Genomic DNA, 26,162 nt, shown 5'->3' with positions numbered 1-26,162 from the left:
TTTGAATTGTTTATACAAATGTATGCATTTCCATGTGTTTAATGCATTCTTCCCAAATACTTCTATTTCTACTGGTTTATGTTCTCTCTTAAGTCAATTCACAGAGCAAGGGATAGATGCATGGCAAGCACTGCAGGTGCAGAAGCTCTCGTTGGTCTATCTAAATTCACTGTTGTATTAATCACATACATGAAATGAAACAGTTTTGATTGTGGTACATGTACATGCTGCACTATCTGGAATCTTTTTGTACTTCAGTCCTTCACTTTTTTTTCCCTTGAGCTACTTTGAAACCGAGTATGGGAAATACCAAACAATATGGTTACTCAGCTGCAGCTTTATTAAGTGATGAGAGATAATAAATTTGAATGTGTTGTGTTAGGATATATACACATTTAAAAGTAATACTGTGTTATAATGAAAATTTTAAGAATGATCCACCTGTTAGTGAAGACCACGATTTACCCATTCCTTCATACAGCTTCAACTTACACACACTGGATTCAGTAAAGTTGCCATTGGTCATATTAATGAGAGTACTCAGTAGAAGATTAGTATGAGCCTAGAAAGGCTACTGGAAATGAATTTATAGTTGGTTTTGTGTATTCCTAGAAAGTGTTTGCTAATTATGAATTCAGATCTCAGTCTGTATGACCTTTTAATCATTACTACTACTAGAGTAGTAGGTGGTGACTAGAAATTGTTGTAAAGAGACAAATGAAGTTGTATCACTAAGGGGGGGAATTTAGAATCAGAACAAGCTTCACAGGTAGTTTCAATAATCTGCCCTCCTCCGTAAAGCAGTGAGCTAATGAGGAGGTAGGAAGCATATTCTCTTAGATATGAGTAGATTAATAAAAAAAAAGGTAAGTATTAAAAGTGTAACTTAACAGAGTATGAACAAAAGTGGTCTCCTATTATAAGGAGGCAAATAGTTCAGCAGACTATCCCCCATGTACAGTACTGAAGCATTTGGTCTGCTGTGTATCAAGAGCCTGCGTGATAGTTTTTTTGGATAATCATGGCTTTGGTTTTAGCATGACTATTATTAAACAAGTGAAAACCGGCTGTGACTCCAATTCAAGTGTCTCATTAATTGTGTAACGGTACCCTTCCCTTCTCCAGTGAGGGCTTCACTTTGCTTATCTTGATTAACATGAGTTCAAGCAGTCTTTTATTACACCTAGCACAGTGGGATTATCCTAGTACTTAAGAAAATACAAGGAATATTCTCTTCTGAGACACCCCAACATGTCTCAAAAGTATTATGAATGCAGAGCTTATTTTCTGATGCTTTCTTTCTTTCTTTTTGAGGGGAACACCTGAAACAGAACTCACTCCACAGAACAAAGCTTATTAAGCTTTCTTGCCTAAGAATTTGTGCTCTTTATCCTTTAAGACTCTCTACAAAAACTCCAAATCCCATTCCCTGTTCCTACTAAGCAAAAAGCAGCATTTAGCCTAGACCTGACTGACACGTTGATTTACCAGCTGCAGCAGACAGTCTGTAACGGTTAAGTTCTGCCTGTTGTTCCTGCAGTGAGATGTTAGTTGGGATTTATCTCTTATTGTGCACCTGACAGTTTTCGTAACAACTACAGTATGGATCTTATTTTTGTGTTATTTACAACACTTCCCACTAGACTCATGTTAGGCAAAAGCTCCCAAAGTAATTGAGGAGCTATATAAATATATATACACAACATAATTCTTTTTTTCCTTAGGAAATCTCCATAAAATTATAAATGAGGTCTGACTGGACTTTAGAACTCTATTGTTAAAAAAGGTTTATTTTATCTTTTTTTTTAACATTTATGGCTTTTTTTCTTTTAGTACCTGTGCTTTCCCGTATCTTGCTCGAGGACTCTGTGGATATTGATTCACCAAAGATTCAAAGGCCCTTAGAGCTTCTTCAACTTTTCCCTGTAAAGTAGATAGAACTGCCGACAAAGATCTCCACCAAACATGCTGCAGGATGCAATGCATGGTCTAATAAGATTAGCTTCCACAATTAAAAACCAAAACAAATACAAAAATTTAGATTCTAGATCACTCACATTTTTGTTAGGACTGCCTAATTTAAGATCAATGTGTTGTCATTACTTATGAAACAATACTATTCACTTTCCAAGGTTAAAATGAATAGCTTTGGTTTTATTTTACTCGTTTTCCCTTTTCCGAAAAAAATGCAGAGATGACAATAACCTGTCTGTATCAAAGTGTAAAGATTCTATTGTTAACAAGAAAATCTGAATTAAATGTAACATAGAGAACAGAAAGGAAGTTCCATACATATGTAGAAACTTCCTTTCTGCATACTTCAGAGGACCAGCATGTAACTATGTAACTATGGTTCTTCTAGAGGAAATAACAGACTCACCCACAGCACATGGCTCTTTCCTCTGAATGTTTTGAATAATAATGTCCCTCAGGACATCTCACATGTGCTCTGTGTCTCTTCCCTGTCTCATACAAAGTCCAAATGTAACTATGATATTCTCATGATTGATTCTGACTAGCACGTAAGGATGGAAGTTGAGAAGAACCAGCTGCATTGTTAAGTAGGAGCTAAGCACTGCTCAGCAAAATCTGGCATCAGGTCTTGCTGCCACCTCTAACTCTTACAGCTTTATAAACACAAGTGGATTATTATACACAACTGTCTTGCTATGTTCAAATATTACATGTCTGATTTGTTACTAAATTTATTCTGTTTCCTACAAGATAAACTGCAATTCATCAAAAGACAAAGGCAGGAAAAGGGAGGCAGCCAACTGAAACCATAGGCTCATCAGGAACTTTCTCTTAAGTCTTACTCTGATCAATCGTTTAAATAGCGGTAAGCATGATAATGCCTCTTTTTTTTTTGTTTGTTTTCTAACATATGAACAAGGCTTCCAGTGAAGAGCAGCGGCAGAGGCAGCCTGAGGTTGGTGTTTATGTAGTACCCTGCAGCCCCATCACAGACCTACAAGTGGGGTTCCCCAGGGCTCAGTGCTGGGTCCAGCCCTGCTCAATGTCTTTATCAATGACCTGGATGAAGACATTGAGTGCACCCTCAGCAAGTTTGCAGATGACACTAAGCTGGGTGGAAGCGTGGATCTGCTGGAGGGTAGGGAGGCTCTGCAAAGGGATCTGAACAGGCTGCACCGCTGGGCTGAGGCCAATGGCATGAGATTTAACAAGGCCAAATGCCAGGTCCTGCACTTGGGGCACAACAACCCTATACAGTCCTACAGACTGGGGGAAGAGTGGCTGGAGAGCTGTACAGAGGAGAAGGATCTGGGGGTAATGGTTGACAGCCGACTGAACATGAGCCAGCAGTGTGCCCAGGTGGCCAAGAAGGCCAATGGAATCTTGGCTTGTATCAGAAATGGCGTGGCCAGCAGGTCCAGGGAGGTTATTCTCCCTCTGTACTCAGCACTGGTGAGACCGCACCTTGAGTACTGTGTTCAGTTCTGGGCTCCTCACCACAAGAAGGATGTTGAGGCTCTGGAGTGTGTACAGAGAAGAGCAATGAAGCTGGTGAGGGGGCTGGAGAACAAGTCTTATGAGGAGCGGCTGAGAGAGCTGGGGTTGTTTAGCCTGGAGAAGAGGAGGCTGAGGGGAGACCTTGTTATTCTCTACAGCTACCTGAAAGGAGGTTGTGGAGAGGAGGGAGCTGGCCTCTTCTCCCAAGTGACAGGGGACAGGACAAGAGGGAATGGCCTGAAGCTCTGCCAGGGGAGGTTCAGGCTTGATATCAGAAAAAAAATTTTCATGGAATGAGTCATCAGGCACTGGAACAGGCTGACCAGGGAAGTGGTCAAGTCACCTTCCTTGGAGGTGTTTAAGGAATGGGTGGATGAAGTGCTTAGGGACATGATTTAAGGGAGTGTTAGGAGTGGTTGGACTCGATGATCCGGTGGGTCCTTTCTAACCTGGTGATTCTATGATTCTACAAGAAACTCTGGGACTGCACGGGTGGTAATGTAAATCTAAACCTGCACAGCCAATCTTCCAAAGATCAAGAATAATCCTACACCTGCAGTGATTAAAATAGGAGTTATTGTACCCTACTGGAAATGCTGTATCTCATTGTTCAGTTCTCTCAACTCCAGGGTAGGAGAAAGACCTGCAGTTGTTCTTCATGTGCCAGGATCATCTGAGGAGTATCAGGTTTTTTCTTCCACAAGACATGGATCCAGTAAACAAGGTATTTCATTTCTAGCAGTCACATGGTCTTGCTTCACTATTTAATCTTACATCTGAAAAAGGGACAAGTCTACAAAGGTCTTGTTTTCTGAAACTCTCAAATAAAAGAATAAAATTGGAAGTTATCAGAGGATATGCCTGAAGAGCTTTTGTTGATTGTTGGGGGCGGGGTGTGTGTGCTCATAGTCAAGTTGTTAAATTCAGAACTACCAAAACTGATTGATTGATATTTAGGTCTTGCTGACACCCATAAGAAGCAGGAACATCTGCTTTCTGCTTTAAGCAGCTGATGGGAGCAGATACACTCACATGACACATGCAGATTCCCAACAGAAAGAAAGCATACGACAAAGATTTCTGCCCAATGCTCATGATGCATATGAACACCTACTGAGAGATCCATATTATCATGCTTATATTAAAGTTCTCTGATAATAGCTGACTTCAATACTCAAATAGACAACAGTGACAGGAAAGAACTAAACCTGTTTTATGTGATTAATTTAAGCACTTTTTTGATGATAGGTATTCAACAGTTAAGCTAAATACTTTCAAGGTTAAAGGTGAGCAAACACACAAGAACAGTCAGACATTTATGACTTCTAAATATTTAAGATAAACCATCCACCAGAAATGAAACTTGAAGGACAAACATGCAGTGAATCTTTAATTTTAAGAAGTTAATTTCACAGAAAGTGAAAGGTAGTTCTCCCTAAGTTAATTTTTATTTTACTCATTTTTTTCCACAGTGCTGAGTGATCAAAACTTACTTTTTTACGTAGCTTTTCTGCAGCATCTAGTTCAGCTTTAATGGTTTTATCAAACTTGTTTAAGAGCTTTGGTTTCTTCTTCTTTTTAGCTAGAAGAAATTTAAGAAACAGTTCATGACTTCTTTCTTATTCCATAGGTATTAGTTGGAGTAACCTATAACCAGTGACTGGTATTGTGCTGGTAAAGTACATGATTCTCAAATAAGGCAATTTCAAAACACACTGAAAAGAAATTTCCTACTTATTATAATCAAACTCCTGCATGGAAAAGCAATCTTCGGTCACCCAAACTGAATAATTTTACAGTCAAGCGTTTGATAAAGCGTTTTTCATCTCATACTCATACAAGGATTTTTTCCCAAACGGTTCAGTTGACATGGAAGAAGAAAGAGAACTGTTATTTTTTCATCTACGTGGTATAGTGAAAAATATCACTACCAGGACACATCAGTAATTTCTAAAGTTATGCCTATATATGCCTACTTCTTTGTTTAAAGCAAATGAAAGAGTTGACAAAAATCATATTTATTCAGGGTAGGAGGGACTCAAAAATTTATGTAGTCCAGCTACCTGCTGAAAACAAGTTCAACGCTGAAATGTTTGATCAAGACCTCTTGAAGTGAACAAGCTTCCACAGCTTAGCAAGCTATCACACAGTACCAGAGAAGCAGCAGTATGTAGCAAACCAGTCGTGAAGTAAATTGTGTAAAGCAAATTGTCTTTGAAGCACACTGAAGTAAATTGTGCCAATTTAAACAACTATTTACTTCACAGCAGTTCACTCAATGTCTACTTGGTTACATGAAGTATATTAGATGTTAAAAAATGCAAATGCTCTATTGTTGTGGTTTAATCCAGCAGCCAGCAACAAAGAAACACACAGCCTCACTCACATCGCTCTCCCTGCTCCCAAATGGGGTGATGAGGAGTTTGGGAAAAAACAAAACAAAGCAAAACTCATGGATTGAGATAAGACCAGTTTAACAGGGCGGCAAGGGGAGAGAACAAACAACAGCAGCAAAAGAATATACAAAGCGAGTAAGCAACTGCTCACCTCCCAGAGTAAAACAGATGCTTGCACACATTCTTGAGTACCTATCCCTGCACACCGCCAAATTGCAGACCAGTCCTCACTCTGAGCCATGCCACCTGGTCAACTACCCACACAGACCCCCAGCATATACTGAACATGACAATGATGGCATGGAATATCTCATTGGCCAGTTTGGTCAGCTGCCCCAGCTGTGTCCTTTCCCAACTTTGTGAAAATTAACTCCTTCCCCCGAGTCAGACTATGAAGATTATGAGAGCGTATAACCACTTTTCTCCACATTTGCTACCCATCATATATATATATAACACCATAATCAAACACCATCACAAGATTGCTGCAATCTGTAGCAAAGATTTTGGATAACCATTACAAGGTATTGTAACTAGGTATGTTTTATTCTGCTTCCCTAGTCCCCAGATGCACTGTTCAGGGATGACAAGAGCCATCACATGCTACTAATAGCTGTGCTCACAAGTCATCAAATGATACTTTCTCTCCAAGTCTCCAATCCTACACAAGGCTTTAGTCAGACAAATCACTTTACCTATGTGAAGCATTAGAGGACAATCCTAACCCTGTTCAAGCATCAGAGATCTCATGAGTCTGAGCTGTTTCTGTACAAGATAAAAAAAGAACCTGACCACCTTTGATTCTTTTTGAGCAAGAGTTGCACTGTCATGTTCAACACAGAACTTGGATAGCTCTGCATGAGGAGAGTTTTTCTTATATTACCTTTATGAACTATTCTGCAGCACTGGTACGCACAGTTAATAAATGCTATTTCTTTTTGGGGCAGAGTGAAAATGGAATTTAAGCAGGATTGACACTATCTTACTAAATTCCATTTACTCATTCACAAAGGTTGTATGAAGCTTTAAATATAAAACTGTGTTAAGATCTATAAAGGAAAGGTACTAAAGCAGTAGCACATCACAATTATTATATCCCTGTTGATCCTTCTTGTAATAGAAGTGACTGCAATTTTCCAAGGCATTAGCTACCAAGAAGGTAAGAGGGGGAAGAAAAAAAAAAAAAAGACTGACATACAGGAGTTTATTTGTTTCTCAGGATAAACCACCAAATAGCATATTTTTATATATTGGGTTTGCTCCCCAAAACACTTCTGTTTAATTGTATCCTGTGAATTGCAATCAAGCATTACCAAACAAACAAACACACACTCAGTTTATTCCTGTTCTCCAACTAGGAAGCTTTAAACACAAGAAATTACATAAACCACAACTAAAATTCTCATTTCCTGAAGCATGAATCAAAATTTTTAAGACTGCCCAGTTACACAGAAACTGCATTCAGTAAAAGAGGACAGCTATTTCTCAGCTTTTTAACTTCTGGTGTTCATGGAAAGAAATACGGTATTTTGGTCCTTCTCAGACTTAAGAACAGCAACAGCGAGATTCCTTTGAGGCAATGGAAAGAAAGCAGTTTTCTCATCCACCAAGACGCTCTTACTGCCTGTGGGGCACTGTTTCCACAATTCCTTTGGGTTACAATAAGATGAGACAGAAAGAGCTCAGAAGAAAAAGCGAATGAAAATCTTACAAGTCTGTGGCACACAGATATGATATCTTTCCCCTCGTTTCTCACTTTGGTGATGTGTTGGAAGAACCCTTTTCCTATCTTCCATTACAAAAAAGTATCATCATCTCCCCATTTCCAGCACAATTATACATCAGCTCTAGAACAGCAGGAGTCCAATACCAAAAGCTGGAAAGGAGCTGTTAACATAAATATTATTCAGCTGCTAGGCACCAATATAACACAGCAAACATTATATAACAAGCAATCATTTTCACCCCCCATTCTACTCCTACGTTAAAGGATTCACTAGGGAGCTCTCAGTGTAACCATTAAGCATTGCTCTATATTAACCAGATAGCCTGCTAGCTCCCTGCAGGGGTATTTTAATAAATGATCCATTGCATGCTTCTAGTGCAATAATCTTTTAGCAGATGTGACCCAATATATTAAATTCAATATTACAAAGAAGTTAACTTATCTGTTTTCAGAAAGGAAAAAGCATGCAATTTTTCTTCAATGATTTAAAGATTTCACCATGTAGCTGAAGTAATGCATGATCACACAACCACTAGGGTGATTTGTAGTCCTCAAACAAATCTGGTTGAGCATTAAAAGTGTAATAATTCTTTTATATATCATACTATGGTCTTGTAAGAATAACATTGAGGATTTTAAATAATAGCCTTGGATGTAAGGACAGACCTTCTATCTCAAATTGCTGTCAAAGGATTGCTGAAGATCTCAAAGAAAACAGTTTCCACTGTCAAAGCAGCAAGCTAGGAAGAAGTCTTATAAGTAATTCCATGCTAATCCACAGTGGCCAGTGATGACAAGCAATCTCGTATAGAATTTTAGAATGGTTTGGGTTGGAAAGGACCTTAAAGATCATCTAGTTCCAACCCCCCTGCCATGGGCAGGGACACCTCTCACCAGACCAGGCTGCCCAAGGCCCCATCCAACCTGGCCTTGAACATCTACAGGGACAGGGCATCCACAGCCTCCCTGGGCAACATGTGCCAGAGCCTCACCACCCTTACAGTGAGCATTTTCTTCCTAATGTCTAATCTAAATCTTCCCCCTTCCAATTAAAAGCCATCCCTGCCCTTGACCTGTCATTACATGCCCTTGTAAAAAGTCCCTCCCCAGCTTTCTTGTAGCCCCCTTCAGGTACTGGAAGGTTGCTGTAAGGTCTTCTCAGAGCCTTCTCTTCTCCAGGCTGAACAACCCCAACTCCCTCAGCCTGTCCTCATAGCAGAGGTGCTCCAGCCCTCTGATCATCTTTGTAGCCCTCCTCTGGACTCATTCCAACAGTTCCATATCCTTCCATATCCTTTCATATCTACAGTATGCCCTGCTGTATTAAGACAGAGACAAAAAAAACAAAACCAAAAACAAAAGAACCAAAAAATACCTCTAAAATCAAAGAAAAACAACATCAAAACACAAACCAAGAAGGAAGATATTTTGGAAGTAGTAATGCATTAAATGTGCAGCAAACTTAATAGCCTGCAACGTCACCCAGTGGAAGATGATGTAATAGCTATTTTATATACCTATTTTGGCATACGACAGTTAAAATACCAGGCATATTTTATGTTTTTATGTTGAAAGGCGCCTTGTCATCACCAAAACCAGTGACAGTCGTTTTCTGCAAAGGACAGAAATACCTGTGAAAAATAATGAAGGCACTGCCAGATGCTCTTCAGGCCACAAGAGCATCAGGTGAAAAGTAAGGAAAAGTAACCAAATGATTAAACATGATTGAATCACTTACTTTTGAATAATGGTTTAAAAATATTTTTACTATAATTGTCAGGGATGACGCAGTATTTACATCTCAATAAGAACAAAAGAGAAAAAGGTAGTAGTAAAGAATTTGCCACTGGAAGATGGGTATGTATTGCCCTGTAAAAAGTAGCTACAGAAATGAAAAAATAAACTATTTTTTAGTTCACCATAGTCACGACAATAAATACAAGGCTTAAAATTGCTACAACAGAAAATTTAGTGTTAACACCTGGGATTAGTATCTTTGAGCAAGAACAGCAGAAGAGATTGCTGAGGGTAGTTGTTCTAATTACTGTAATTTTGTAAGGACAAGTTGTATAAGCATCTGCCAGGAATAATGCAAATAATTGATAAGGCCTTTGATCAACAGAATAGACAAAGTAAGCTTCAGCATCCCACCTAGTCTTATTTCCTACAATTTATGTAATATACTGCTATAAGTCAATGTGCTTTAGTGCCAAGACTGTAATTACACAGGGAACTTCCATTCTCTTATTTGTTAATTAAAGAAATTCCCCCAGAAGCTCACTGTGCAATTCGTCACTGTGACTGAGATTCCTCCTAGCCCTATGCCAGCAACAGAATATTGAAGTTCAAAATAAATGGATCAGTTGCAGATTACCTGATTTGTCTAACAATCATGCTTTTATGTTCTGCACCTTCTATTCAGCCAGTAAGATTGTTTTCTTCTCCTGCCTTCTGCCTTTCTCTTTCCTTCTCCAACTTCTCATCTTCTCCGCCTTGATGCCTGACTACATTTATTCCCTTTCATTTCTACACTTGCTCACAATCTGTTCCTTGAGCCAGCTCTTCCTATTTATCCCACTTATTCTTAAATAGTTGTCTTCTTTCACGCACTTGTTGCTCATGCCCTTCTTCAAGGGTCTTTTCCCCCAAACTCCCTAGCCCCAAATCCCTGTTATTGACCATCTACTCTACTTCCAGTCTCCATCTCTACTGCACACTTAAGAAAATTATCAGGGCTGTAAGCAGCCATGAGAGTGACTCAAGGAAAGACAAATGCAAGTGACAGTCTCTTCGCTGTCACATATGAAACGCTTCACCTACTTCTAGATATGATGCAGCACTGTGTTAACTACCTCCAAATTATCACAGCCTAAGCAAGAAGCAACAAGTACTTGGCTCAGCAGCAGGACCTCTTTGCTCTCTAGCTAAAAGTCCACTCATTTAGTCATCACCTGAGAATATCACCAATGCAGTGACAGCTTAAAATTAAGGCAACTAAATCCAGGTTTTTCTATGAACATACCTACACCCTACTGTAGAACATGCTGTCTGCGTTGTAGGAAGTGGAGATATGCCAGCAAGCAGGGACTGGGAAGGGGCTGGACAGTGAAATTTAGTGGCCAGACTCAAACATGTCTCCACTGATTATTAGCTGGCATATGCACGTGCACGTGTGAACTAATAATTTAGCTCTTAATATAGCATGATCTTGCAGAGGAAGAAAATATACATTGTTAGCAATAAAAGATGTTTAATTTCACTTAAAAACTGTAAACAATCAGAGAAATCAGTGCAAAGTACATCTTGTAAAGCTACTGAATCCATTTACAGTGGCACAGTGTCTTGTAGTAGAAAGTCTCAGTTACCAGCACTGCTATTTTCTTCTTCTGTAAAAACAGAAGGTTAATAACTTTCAAAGAAAAAAAATTCAAGTTCTTTAAATCTTCTTCTGAAGCAGATCTCTTTTTCTCTTAAGTAACTGTCCAGTCAAATAATATCAGGCAAGTAATTCTGCAAGTTCTATGCTGATTTTATTCAGTTGTAATGCAAATATAATTTCTTGACACTTTACAACTTTTAATGTAAAAAGCTGCCTAAAAAAATAGCGATAGAAATAGCGCAGCAATAGAATTAGCTGTGCTAAAGAAATAGCGATCAAGAAATGAAACTTCTTCCAGAATTTCTAGACATATGTCCTCAAATGATCAAATGTCTGTATTGTCCTGTAGGACTGAAAACATAAGGCTTGAAATTGGTGTAAAATGCCAAGTCAGCCAATTGCATTAATGTCATAAGTACATCTAAAGTAATGACATGAATAGTGCATGGCAAAAATAAACAGCTCTCAATTTCAAATTTTCATCTGAAATATAAATCAATCAGCCAGGTTAAGTAAAATCTCATCCTCCTAAATGAGGTAACACTATTGACCTCACTGTTTAGACATCAGCCTAATGTCTCAAAATAGTTAATACTTTACTAGCCCGAACTGGACAAAAATATTGACTACTATCATAATTATCTTTCATGATCAACATGCTTTTTCTTATCCTAAAGGTACAGCATGCACTTGGCATTTTAATCAGACAGCAAGTTACTTTTAACTGGGTCTCTGATATTGTCTACACCATAAAGACTTCAACTAGTTGTTTTCAAAAAATATAATTTAAAGGACAGTGTACCTTCAGCACAACACATAGCATGAATTGTTCTGTCCTTACTGACATACTCTGAGCCTCTGACCAAAGTATATATGCACAGTTTTGTTCCCGAGCAAAGATATTCCAAGCAAATGCGAGACAATATCGTGCTGCTATTAGAGATCCCAGAAAAATTAGAGGTTCTCCCTAAATACCAATATGCACTTTCATATACTTAATGCAAATCACCTCTCACGTCTGTGCCTTGTAAAATAGTTGGAAGTAGATACTTCACAATTCTGTGATTTTGTTCTGAAACAACAGACACATCAGAAAAGGTACCATGAACGGTGAGCTGGTCAGCAGATGTGCAACTGTGGCCAAGAAGAAACCTCATGTGGGACTAGCTCAGGCAGTTTCCCACCCATTCTTTGGAAAATTCTTTGGAAATTCCACCCATTGCCTTTTCTCTTCTGCCTCTGTCATTTGCTTTCAGTAGTAACTATTCCCTTTCCTAAGCTGTCTTAGGAAACTTGGAGCTCTGGGAAGAAGTGTGTTTTCTGCATAGGATAAACTCTCTTGTCCAATGTTTGGAAACTGATGCTGTAGGATTTGTAGCTGATGGAGAGGGACAGTAGCCACCTCTGCGATTATAAAGCGTCCATATTATACTTCAGCTTGAGTATTTCTCGTTAAACATGTCTTCAAATGAAATTTCTAGTTCCTCAGAAATTGTGAGATGGTGATGTCACGATCTCTCTGAGAGTGTGGAGAATGTGAGTATAGAAAGATTCTGCTCCCTGACTAACAAACCACCTCCTAAGTAGATTTTAGTTCTTGCTATTGAATTACTTTATTTTTATTTTTTTCCTATCAACATTATAAGGCCCAGGGGGGCATTTCTGGTGGCTTCCTCTATCTTGCATTTGTTACTACCAGCATGCAAGACAGAAGACAGCTAGAGCTCTGGCTTTTAGTTAACTACTTTCATAAGGCCTACGGATTCAAGATAAACTATGGTCTTCCAGCCACCTTGAGGACATGAAGTCCCCAGTTTAATTGAAAATTGCACTGGAATAATCCTGCTGCACTAACTGTATGTTGTGCTTATGACTAGCAGAAAAGCTTTATTTAAAAGCTTTTAATAAAGTTTTATTTAAAAGTTAACACCTCTATACATACATAGTAATAGCTATATCATGATATATCTCACATTGCTAAAAACAGACATGTGGGCAGTACCAACTCTAAACTGAATTTAAATTAGAAACCTCCCCATGTGATGTCATCTCAGTCATTGGCAGTGAAGGCTCCTCCTGCCAGTCCTCCATCGTAAACCGTCAAAATCTAAAGAAGCAGTTTCCAGAGGGGCCATAGACTTTCTTTCCAAACACCCTCTTATTCTTGCTGTGATACAAAGTCAGTAGTAATGCTCTCGCTAACTTGTGGATGGGCACCTTAAAAGATAATAAATAAGTAGATACTGACGGTCATGGTTTGTAGTTTTCCAATAAATGTTGTGACCTTCTGTTTTACTAATTCCCCTGCATCCTCCCTCAAATACTCTGATCTTCCCAGTTTAAGCTTCAAAGTCTCAGTTATGGGCTGAAAAACATACATACATATTAGAAGTTCAACTACTTTTACCCAGAATTCAAAATCTGCTTGAGTAATTGTCTTCCCTCTTCATACTAGACCAATATCATTACCCAAATTAGTTTTTGAAATTGTGCTGTCCCTCAGTGGGTGCTCGAATGAGAATTTGATGATGATGAAACACTCCTGTCATTGTCCTGTTGTTTGGGAAGTACATTAGGTGAGATACAGATAGCATAAGCGACCCACTTGTTTTATAGGCTTCTATAAATGATAACTTAAAGCGTATAAAAACAAGTAACTGCAACTAGACAATTTAAAGACAGCAGCACTACAATAATTAAAAGATCTTCCTAAACTGTACTGGTAGAACGGGCAAAACATCTATAATCAATTTATCTGTAGAAGCAATCAGACAAAAAAAAAAAAACTGAGGCATTTTAGAGACTAATAAAGCTGTGAAATCTAATGACTATAATAAATCTTTAGCTGCAGCTATTCCAGAACAATTTCCCTTGCAGTAAAAGGTATCCTACAGGGTCTTCTGTCTGAAATTACTGTTGGTTGGTTAGATGTTGATCATAAGAAACAACTGCAGAATGATTTTATTTCTGGTACATATTTCCATCATTCTCCTCTCCATTTTGTCCTGAAGTCTTTTGGCTTCATCCAAAGGCTAGAATCAAGCAAACCTTTGACAAGACCAGAAATAAATTTCTTCATTGTACAAAAATACACACCAATATTGTCATGTACTATACATTTAGTTCAACATGGTGTTATGCAGCAGTTACGGACTCTTGAGAGCTTCACTTCTATAAAGTACAACATTGGCCTTTCTATCCACAGCTCATATTTGATACAGGCTACAATTAAATATAAGTAAATCAATATGTAGTATGTATACCCTCAAAAGAATGGCTTGCAAGGGTGGAACTCAGCCCACCTAACTTGAGGAGACGACACCGGAGGTGAACTAAGCATTTAAGCACTTTCTAAAGCCAATGGAGCTCTGATTCAGGTTCTTAATGAAATTTAGGGGATAACACATCTCATTCTATAGCAAAAACTTACATTTCGAAATAACAACAGCACTTTAGTCTCCACAGGTTTTACAGGTTAGATCGGTGCCGATACCACAGTTGAATTCTACATATCCTGTTCAAAGGTATTAAGTTGGTGCAAAAATAATTGCTGGTTTTGCCCCTCTAAACTGTGATGCCTATTTTGGATTAAACATCTATTTAACTGTGTTCACACAGTATACCATTTTAAAGTGTGAAATTTGCTCCACTTATTTATGTTAATGATTTTATTTTCACTGTTTATTCTTCCTTATACATAACACTGTCAAATTAAAATGGAAAAAAAAAGGAAATCTGAGCTGTTTTGTTGTACCAGTTCAATATAGGGTATAAAGCAGCAGAAAATGCTAACTACAGCAACCAAGCATTTAGCCAGGGGAGCATCAATGAATGACCCCAACATTGGTTCCAAAAGTTCAATGTCGTGAATGTCCTGAGATACATGACAAACAGCTGAGGGCCAGTACTGAAGCAGACCCTCACAAAACAATGCCAGGTTGCCAAAGAAATAAACGTTGACCATTCAACAGTTGTTCAACATTTGCACCAAACTGGAAAATCAAAAAAAGTCAGCCAGTAGGTGCTGCATGAGCTGAAGGAAAATAGAAAAAAAAAAATCACTGCTACAAAGTCTGCTCTGCACTTCTTTTGGGCAATAAAACCTATTTCTTGATGGCACTGTGACATGTAATGAAAAATGGATTCTATATGACAACCGACAGTGCAGCGGCTGGACTGAGGTGAAGCACCATCTCTTATCTCCCCAAACTGAAGCTGCATCAAGCAGAATCATCCATCACAACTTCTTGAAACCTGTCAAAACCATCACAGCAGAGGTGCACTGCCATGAAATCAACAAAAAGCACCAAGAATTGCAAAGTTTATATACAACATCAGTCAGTCAAAAATGATCAGTTCTTCTCCATGACAATGCCCGACTGCATGCCTCACCAATGTCTTGCATAAGCTGCACAAAACTCTACCTCACCCAGCTTAACAACCAGACCTGTCTCCCACTGATTACCACATTATGAAGCATCTCAACAACCTTCTGCAAGGGAAGGTATTCCGCAATAAAGCAGCAGCTCAAAACGCCTTCAAAGAATTCATCAGTCACAGAACTCCAGAATTCTACACTACCAGAACAGACGTGTTTCTTGTTGGCAAAAATGTGTACATTCAAATGGTTTTTATTTTGAATAATCCTTTTTTCTAAGTCGAGATATCCTGCTTTAAAGTTGATGGGTAAAAATAGCAATTATTTTCCCACCAACCTTTAGTAAGACTTTTAATAAACTTAATGCAATATTACTACAAACTAAAATCTACAGAATTTTTAAACATACTTGGCTAACAAAGTACTATGAAGACTGCAGCAGTGAAAACAAAATCGAGTTGTAAAATGGACTCAAAACTGTAAAATGTTTCTGCACAAAAGGGCCTTTGGAGCTTGTATATCCAATTAGTTAAAAGTATATGCAAATTACACATACATCGCTAATGTTTGTCAGAATCATAAGCAAACCCCAAACCCAAGCCAAACATGAATTTTCAAAATTCCAGCTCCTTAGATTTCTGAGTTTTCTACATATATCAGACAGCCACAGTACAGTACCTTTTTAAAGACATCTCTCATCAATTTACTGCCGCATCTTATTAGGGTAAATTAAAACCAACTCAGTAAGACCTTAAACCTCTTTCTATGATTAGGATATCTATAGCTAGACACTTATTGAAAGCGAGCACAGTTCAAACTATAAAAACTTAAACAGTTGAAGAAAATTCAACTTGTATGAAAACCACACAAGCAGTTTAGCTATAAACAAATTTCATAAAAAATGCAGGGTGATTTTTCCATGTAGGATGAAAAATGTTATTGATTTAACCTGGAAAACAAAACCAGCTCTTTTTCCAACTTAAAAACCTGTAATCTGCAATGGCAGAACACAGAAGAAGCATTCATTTAGTTGCTCAATGCTTAAAAAGAATCAAAACCACACACCACCTAGCGTACTAAAGGAAAGTGACTCCACCTGGTCATACTTTAAAGTCATAAAGCTCTCTTAAAAATTCTGGTTAATAACAATGCATAATAGTAAATCCATATATTTTCATGTTCTTACACAAGCTAGTATTTTTATCTATGGATGTTTTTAACAATACTGGATGGCTATTTTATGTCATTCAATTCTGCTGTTCTAACAGGTCAATAACACTAGCACATAATGGTGGGGTTTTTTTTGCTATCAAGAATATAAGCCCAGTGCAGTAAAGTACTTCCTGCTAAATCTATCCCTTTATAAATAAAGATGATAAAAGATGCAGGCACAGTGATAAAGATGCAGGCACAGACCCTGAGGGTTTTGTGTACTGCCAGCTGTAGCAACGTAACTAGATACAAGCCTTGATCCTAGTAAAGGAACTTGTGCAAGCTTCATGCAGCGATAGTGAATACGCAGGGCCAAGACCAATGTCATCATAGGGAGAACAGATTTACAGTGCTCTTAGCAAAACCTCACTTTTCCAGTAAACCTCTGCATGTTTCTACCTAAATTACGCCAGGCAAAAACCCCTACTGGGTAACCACAGACTTGACAAGCCTGGTGAAGCTGTGACGTCTGGAGTCCTAAACTAGAAGTACAACACTGAACATTTTACTCTTGAAATAGCAGAAGTTTTTAACAGCAGCCTGTGACCACATAAGAGGGAAATATATTGATATCAGCTTCGGAAATGACTGTTTAGTTACATAAGCAGATGCACTCTAATGTTTATTCAACTCCAGTTTATCCACACATGATGTACAGAAGCTAAGCTTCACTACTATTTAATCTGATTTTAATCAATCCTCCCAGAAATCATGCATTTGAATTTCAGAAAAACAGAATATTACTTTCAGACTTACCTTTTTCTGTTTTGTCTTGTTCAGTTTCTTTTTCAGTCTTCCCTACAATATTAAAAATATTTTATTGAAATAAGTTTATGTTAACAGTTTATGATAAGAGATACAAAAAAAAATTACATCTTATACTCAAAATATAATTGGGCCAATAGCACCTCTTTGTTTCATTTTTATTTTTTATGGTAACCACAGATTACTGTCTGAACTACATATTTACATAAAAGCTCCTTTTCTGCAAATGCTACAAATATTACATTATTGCTTCTGTCACAAATTATTTTATAAACATTCCCCTTTAGCCATTTGGTAGACTTTGTCAAGACACACTTACAATGCAAGCTCTTTTGCAAGAAAAAGACTGTTCACTAATTAAAAACTCTTGGGAATAGTAGCTTAATACATATATTAGATTAAAACGTGAAAAAAAAAACCAACCATGAAAATCAATTGAGAACCTACATGCTAACACCCTATAAAAATCTCACAAAACGTTTCTTTTTTCATAAAGGAACTGTGTTATGTGCATGCATGAAATCACCTTTCACAGGTTGATTCCACCCTTTACTACAAGTTGACAACTGCTACTACTGAACATGCAGGCAGTAAAACTCTGTTTTTTATATACGGCACAAGGCAGAATGAGTATTAACTTGATTATTATATGGTAAATGAACAATCGCATTGAAAGTCATTCACCTCTTCAATTACATCATAAAATCCAGACTGTCAATTAAATTGAAAGAAATTACAAAACTATCTACAGTCAGGTATATAATATTGGAAAACTCAGAGAAGGAATATTATTCCTATAACGGTATATTAATGGAAACATTGTTCAGAACTTGCTAATACACGGGGGGTTGGTTTTCTTTTTTGGACAAACCACACAAATAAAATGGTCATGTCCATCTGTATGTCATCAGAAATACTGTATTTTAAAAAGAGCAATAAGGCAGTTCGAGATGAGAGACACTAATTCATATTCATATTTCTATTACGTTTATCAGCTCAAAGCACATGAAAGGCTCATTACAGGACAGTAAACCGTGGTGTCTTATCAGCAAACACTGATCCTGACCTCTTCTCTCCGCTTCCCTCTATGTCGTTCAGCAACCCTCTTCCACCCATCCTGGGGTGTTCAGGTTATTTTTGCAACCTCTTTTCCATCACAGAAAGAACAAGGTATGAGCTCATCACTCTAAAACCTGCTCCCACCTCCCATTTCTTGTCCAGTTTTACATTTCTTTATTACGGAGGCTCATGTTGCACGTGACCTACACCTTTCTATAACCATTACGTACTAAGATAAATTATCCAAATTCTGTCTTTCTTTCAACCTGTATTCTGCCAAATTAGGTGCTATTGATTTCACCAAAGTCTCTCCAATGATCTTTAAATACTCCAGCTTCTCCTTCTAGGTAGCTGCATTTGAAATTCATCACAACTTGATCTTGTTTGCTATGATGATCCTGTTTCTCTACGCTCTCACCAAGCTTAACTAAGAATTCGTTTCAGCATCCTATTCAGCACATACTGATTTGTTCCCTCCACTCTGATCTCCAGCTTATTTTGATGGTGAAAATGGCTTTAATCATGCTGTTTCTGACAATGAGGTAAATATGTGATGTCTCAAAAACAGAGATACTATAGTAAGTCTTGAGAGTATTTTGTCATCAACTTAAACTAGTTGTAGCTCAAACAAAAACCTCTTCTTACTCTTCAAACTACTATCATCTTTTACTTAATTTCTCTGTTTCCATCAAAATAAATCTAGATCAGGGTCACAGACAGAACTTTTTTAACCAGTCTCTACAGGCTAGGACTGCTATCACTGTATCACATACGCACCAGTTATTCCCAAAAAGGTATTAATATGAAGAATAGAATTATTTTTTGTAATACAACATGCCTAAATATCTGTGAGTACATGTGATAATAACTAAAAATATATTTCAGACCTTGTAGATTTTACATGAATGCTAATCGACACGACAAACGTATTATACAATTTGTTGTTTACATACACAGTTTTTGAAACACGTAAAATTATACAATGATATTCAGTAAAAACATGACATTTTTTAGTATGTTTTCTATATCCCATCTTATCTGTTTACTTCTCAGAAAGTGTCATTAAATGATACCTTTTCAATTACTCAGAATGTGAAAAAGACACTTGAAACTGTAGTAAATTTTTAATATTAAAATAAAACTTTAGTATACCACTCTTATTTAAATTTTGCTTTCCTTATTGGTATTTCTTCCTGTGATGCCCAAGAAAAGCAACTGAATTCAAGGTTTCATGGATTCACTGAGATACAGCAAGAAGCAATGTAGCCATGTGAAAATATAAAGACAGATGTAATCTTTTGACTTTTTCTTAAACTAGTTTTTTATTCAGCAATATTTCACCATAAAAATATGGAGGTATTTGAAAACTTAAAAGGTCAAGGACAAGTTTTGTTTTCTAACAGAGAACTGCATAGACATGACAGCCTTGCAAGATTTCTGATTTAAACTATGTACTATAAACAAGAATATTTCCCTATGAAAGGCAGACACCATACTTCCCACGCACATTCATGATTGTCAAAGAGTGATCCCTCATCCATTTTAAATTACAAATCGAAATTATGTATCATGGGAAATTATCTCTCAAAATTCAGGCCAAACTGGTTGCAGAATAGCTAATACTCCAAAAGAAGAAACACAATACAATTACAGACCTTAGATTAATGCCCACTTCCTTCACATAATGCCATCCAGAAATAAAACTTGCTTCCACTTGCTATTCTTCCTCCTCCTTGTAAATAAGGTTTTAAATATATTTTAAAATATTGAAAATTACTACTTTGAAAAATAATTATATTTGGTGGCTTGGGCAAATATTTAGCCCATAGTTAATCTTCACCACATTTGGGGAAAAAATAATGACACTAGAAAGACAAAGATATTCTTCTGTGTTTTATTGCAGTCAAACACAAAACCAGATTAAATATACATTTTTTTAATAGTCTGCTTGACCTTGCTCAGCTTGGCATATTTTTGTAAACATGAAGCACGTAAAGTCACATACCCAGTTACAAAATACTTAAAATTTGATCACAGCATAATACAACTCTCACAGTACCATAATTGTACAAATCGGCTGCCACTGATAGAAAAAGTCCTCCATTCACCATTCTAAAATAATTCCCAAGCTTCCTCATAAAATATGGCTTCGTAAAAATTATTGCTCTGAAATTCACTATCACAGGTAAGTACTAGAATATCCCATCCCAAACCACATCACAGTCTAAGAGTATTATTGCTTTCCTGAAAAGTCTAAAGAAATCACTTCGGGACATCTGTGTATTCTGATCAGATGTAACGCTCACTCACATAGAGACTTACTGAAACACCAAATCAAGAAAGGCAAACATATATGATGCCCCTCTCACTATAAACGTAAGCAACTAAAAACCTGACTTCAAAGTAGTGCTACAGAATTCTCAAATCTCCCTGCCAACCAAAAGGCAACCACTGTTAAGGTTACCTAATCAATTTTTCTTCTTAAAAATTTATCTTATTTATTATAAGCTCCCCTATCAGGCTTGGCAGTTTCCTAAAATCACAGCAATTATTCCTGAGCCAAAAAAGAACACATGCAAATGCCAAAGAATAAACTATGTCTTCGTAATTGTGGAACAGCAACACAGAACAGGTAAAAAGTACAACTGTTATATTAAAATTCTAAATCACTCAAAGTCTAAATTTCAAATGTACCATTTACAAGAGCATTTACAATTGTAGGTCTCAAATTTTGATATCCTATTTTTCTTAAGGTTGATTCTCCAAAGTTGTTTTTTTTAAAATAAAATTTACAAGTCAAGTATTTACTCAAATCTGAATCTGACTTTTTAAATAATTCACTTAAAATAAAGCTTACTAAATCCAGTTTTGCAATTGCTATATTGATAGGCAAACCAGAAAGATTTTACTGAACTCAACCGGATTCTGACAATTCAGTTTTGTTGCAATCTACACAGACTCCCTGCCAGGCTATTAGGTAGTGTCTAGATATTTTTGCTTTAAAAATCAAACATGCATAAATAAAAAGCTCTAATTCACACATATAGGGGTTTTGAAAAAACGTTATTTACTAATTTGCCCTTTTACTGGTATGAATTTAATAGACACATTTTGTATCTTTTTTGACTATTCCAAAAGTCACTGGAAATTCATGTAGCGTAACTGTTGATATAACATCAGTGCAAAGAGACCGAAGTCAAACTTCACAGCATAGTGAGTGCCTGATTCGTGTTTTCAATAAAATGCAGTTAAGCTGTATGCTATATCAGCAGTTATAAAACATTTAAAAATTCATGTTTCATGTGACCAAACTGCCCTGTACATAATGTATGAATCCACAACAAAAGATATATATATTAAAATCTGCAAAAAATGTACTTGCTGCTAATTATAAATAGAATATTAACAATTGCTTGAAAAGCACATATGAAATGCAGCTCAAAGTTGCAATGTCGTCACAAGCACGGAAATAAAAAAAAATGCATTCACTAAACTTGACACAAAAAAACCCAACCAAAAAACAAAACAGACAGGAATGTAAATTAAACATCCAAGTGTTAAAAAAAGCTCACTAAAATGACAGCTGGCTACAACCCATTTACAATATCTTAGTGTTCGTTCCCCAAACCCTGAACTGCTTGGTAATTACATCATAAGATCTATTTCAACCATCTGCTCCCCTTTTGTAGCGTATGGTTAGGGCTGGTCCTCCTGATGTAGGGATTTTTCTTTTGAAGCTTTAAGTATCTGAAAAAATAATGGGAAATCTATATTAAAGGACCAACCAAAACACAACTTACTCTAAAATAAAAAAGCTAATCTTAAATGCTAAAAAATGCAACTTTGTATGAGACTAATTAATTTGAGGAAGCTACAATTTCTAGGAGCTACCATAATGAACACACACAAAGTTGCTATGGGAAATGTAAACTTCTAAGTATTTATCGAAGCAGTAATGTTTTTCTCAGCATATGGCACTTCATTTACCTTGTAAAGGAAATCTAGGCCATGTCACAAACACATTAAAACAATTTTTTTTAAAATTTGTTTGTTTTGAAAAAGTTAAAGACATGTACAATCGGAAAAAGAGGAGCCAGAGAACGAGGAAGGGTCAAAGTTGCAAAGTGGAAACTTCTCTACATACAAGGGATTTCAGTGCTTGGTAAAATAAATGCAGGGTTATAAAAATGTCAGGGAAACAAGATGGAAAGGGGAGGAGGAGGAAACAATCCTTAGATATTTTAAATCTAAACAGAAAAAAGGGATCAAAATCTAATACAGAGAGTAAATGTACGCCCAAAACCAGTAACACGTCTCTCAAATTCTGTATCAAACGAATACCACTCAATCAAAACCACCACAATTTATGTGCCACTGTAAAACAAGATGAGCCCAAAATCCCAAATGAGTAATATTTCAAGCTGGCCTATGATACCATTCAAGTGCATTAGTTTACAAACCCACAGATTATAACTGTAGTTAAAATAGATTACTGCTGCTGGGAAGTATTATTGGTAATAATTTTAGAAGTAGACTTGGAGAAGTAGAAAATGGTACATACAGATATCTAAAGATGTGGTTGCCTACTGTTATGAGTTTTTGTGATACGCCGTGAAGTCAGCAAAAAAATTTTGACTTGCACTCCAGCACATTCAAATCCCACCTCTGATCTCTTCAGTGATGATGTGAGAATGTTCCTCATACCTAAACTAATCATCTGAACTATCTCCTGTTTTCTTTCCAAAACAAATAAGTTCCTATGTTTCAAATAAACAACCACTCCTAATTTGATATAAACTGGTGCCACCATGCTTCAAATGAAGTTGCATGAATTTGTATTACCTGAGAATAAGACTCTATAGTGACATTTCTGAATTTCTTTTACACTACCTGTAGTCATGCTTATACAAGAACAGATACATCTTCCATAAATATAAAGATTACATGTGTATATTGGTATTCTTCATTCAGAAGAGAATTCTTGACTGCCTCTAGTACAATGGACTTTAATATTATTGCTGACATAACAGGAAATACTAGCTTTGAATACCTGATGAATTAAATCACATGAATAAAGGAGAAAAGACTTCTGACAATAAAACAATCCCACACCAAATCCTCCATCACAAATTAAAACATAATAAAAACCTGGGTAAATATGAATTTTATATTCTAAGAGCAAAAGGTGAGAATAATGTTGCCTTCAAACTGAAATTTTCACATCCAAAAGAGGCAGGTAAAAATACTTAATAGTAGGAAAAAACAGTAATTTAATAGTAATAAAATTTTTATTCATGGTCAGTAGTTTGTCCTGTTTCTTTTCTAAATTTTCAGAGACGCTATTTGAATTCTACTTCATGTGCCAACATAACAGCTTTTTACAAAACCTGATCAACAATAATTCTTCTGCCTTCAAAGTGGTTCCTGCATAACTACACAAATTACAAATGCTTGGGTATGTTGGTAAACTACTGCAGATCTTGTGTTGATCAAATGATTTTCATCTACTTCCTAAAGGAAGAACCACGTACATGGCACTACTTCTAATAGTTACTCTTGTGTTTAATAGCTGAATAAATAGGTTTTGATTGATTCTCTCATTTTTTTTCCCCCAAAACAAAGTATTCACTCCTTCCAGCGCTGCTGCTATTATCTATTTCCACAAGATATATAAGGAGAGAGCTAATAGTCTTGAAGGCTAATCTTGTGATTTAAAAAGTGTTGCGTTAGTTTTGAAAACAACTGAAGGTAAAAACAGTAAATCTAAAAAATAAAATCTTTCAAAAAGATCAGAAATACATACTATTTCAGAGTAAAATAAGTTATTTTTTATTCTAATGGTGTTTGAAAACAATAAGTACTCTTGTAAAATCACAATACAAAAAAAGGAGAGCAGACAACCAGGTTCAATTCCACCACCTTATTTGAAAGTCCATCTACAATTAAGGAGTGATCATTCTTTCGTACTTGGCATTGGTGAGATCACATCTTGAATACTGAGTTCATTAGCCCTCGCTGCGGGAAAAATACTGAGCTTCTGAAGCACATCCAAGAAAAGCAACAAAGCTGGTGAAAGGGCTGGAGCACAAGTCTTATGGGGAGTGGCTGAGGTAACTGGGGTTGTTTAGTCTGGAGAAAAGGAGGCTGAGAGGAAACCTTATCACCATCTACAACTACTTGAAGGGAGGCTGTAGCGAGGCAGGTGTTGGTCTCTCCTCCCAAGTAACAGGACAAGAGGAAATGGCCTCAAGTTGCTCCAAGGAAGGTTTAGATGGGATATTAGAAGAATTTTCTTCAAGATATTAAGCACCGGAACAGCTGCCCAGGGAAGTGGTTGACTCCCCATCCCTGGAGGTACTTAGAAGACATGTAGGTGTGGTGCTAAGGGACATGGTTTAGTGGTGGACATGGAAGTTTTAGTTTTACAGTTGGACTTGACGATCTTTGTCTTTTTCAATCTAAATGATTTTAAATTGAATACTTTGAAAACATCCACTACTGTACAATACTGGTAAGATATTTTTTTTTGTGAAGGTAGGAAATCCATTTACTGCTGCAAGATTGAGTCAAATTACAGCACAAAAAGCAAAAGAAACGTGATCCACAAAACCCAAAAAAGATTCCAAGTCAATATTTGGATTCTGAATTTAGTTTTAAAGTAGGGTATTCAAGTCAAGAGATCATCTCAATATCCTCATATTATTACAACACTATACAGTGGAATTACCTACTGCTGAAATTTTGCAATAGTCCTGTGAGTGCCTTTTTGTTATTTTAACTTGACTTTAAGCAGCTACACTTTCTGAGAGAAAACACATTTTCTTGTTCTACAATTCCAACTTAAAACACAACAAACCAACTGAAAACTGCCTATGCTGAACTTCTTTCCTAAGCCATCAAAGGCAACTACTGCTTGTTCCTACATTGATTATGAGCTTCAGTTAAACATATTCCATATTACTTATGAAACAAAGCCTTTTTGAGATTAAGCATTTATTAGTTAACGCTTAAGGCTTCAAATATTTCAAAACACCATGTGGCAGTGGTGATAAACAGGCTAGAAAGACCTCAAAGACAAGACTTACATATTGACATGAGCATTTCAAATCACCTCAGGTAAGGTTCAGCATGTAAATTAACACATTAACTAAACTACACCTCCAATCTGTACTGGCAACAACAAAGGCCTCCTATGCTTTTTCAGTTATCTGGCTACTTTTGGCATGCTCAAGAACCAAAACCAAGTTTCCTTTCCCACAACGAAAAACAAACTCCACAGAATGACCTGGGCACCGCACCACTTAAAAGCTTCTGCAGAAAACTAATCAGAACAAAACAGATATACAGCTCTCAGGCCTCCTGACTTGCAGCTTCTCCGATTTACTGCATAGAGACAGGGCTCAGTGTTTCACTCAACACCACTACACTGTTACATAGAAGCTTTTAATAATTCATTCCAAGAAACAGATGAAATGTAACAACATGTAGTTTATAATCCACTTAGCTACTCTAAAAATGGTTTTGGTAAACTCTATGTTTACTACTGTCAGGCAAGAGATGGAAGAGCTGGAAGTGCTCTTGTTTTTAAAACCAGTTGTGTCAAGAAAAATGTGATGGCATGATATAACAGTCCTGTTTCTAAATCAGTGTCCAAAGAATGTACCACAGTTGGACTCCAATAGATCTTACTGATACACAAGGAAGTGAAAGTATCACCACCCATGATCAGTTACTCTAGAAAGGAAATGCGCATATATTGAGACCTGAATTTTTTAT

The 26,162-nt window shown here is 36.8% G+C and overlaps 1 protein-coding gene across 8 annotated transcripts in view; it reads right to left on the bottom strand.

Annotated features, from left to right (window-relative positions):
- Window positions 1–26,162, bottom strand: part of ASPH (aspartate beta-hydroxylase) — a 113,708-nt gene that overhangs the window by 32,142 nt on the left and 55,404 nt on the right. For all 8 annotated transcript variants that reach the window (XM_054059515.1, XM_054059519.1, XM_054059516.1 and 5 more), the window contains 3 exons: window positions 17,319–17,360; window positions 4,965–5,053; window positions 1,837–1,923 (listed from right to left, as the gene is read on the bottom strand). In XM_054059515.1, coding sequence (XP_053915490.1) covers window positions 1,837–1,923; window positions 4,965–5,053; window positions 17,319–17,360 — 218 coding nt within the window. The remainder of the gene's footprint in view (window positions 1–1,836; window positions 1,924–4,964; window positions 5,054–17,318; window positions 17,361–26,162) is intronic.

Source organism: Cuculus canorus, chromosome 2 (genome assembly GCF_017976375.1).
Source record: "Cuculus canorus isolate bCucCan1 chromosome 2, bCucCan1.pri, whole genome shotgun sequence".
Classification (NCBI taxonomy): domain Eukaryota; kingdom Metazoa; phylum Chordata; class Aves; order Cuculiformes; family Cuculidae; genus Cuculus; species Cuculus canorus.
Note: the sequence above shows the minus strand (reverse complement) of the source record. Positions and strands in the feature narration are given on the sequence as shown.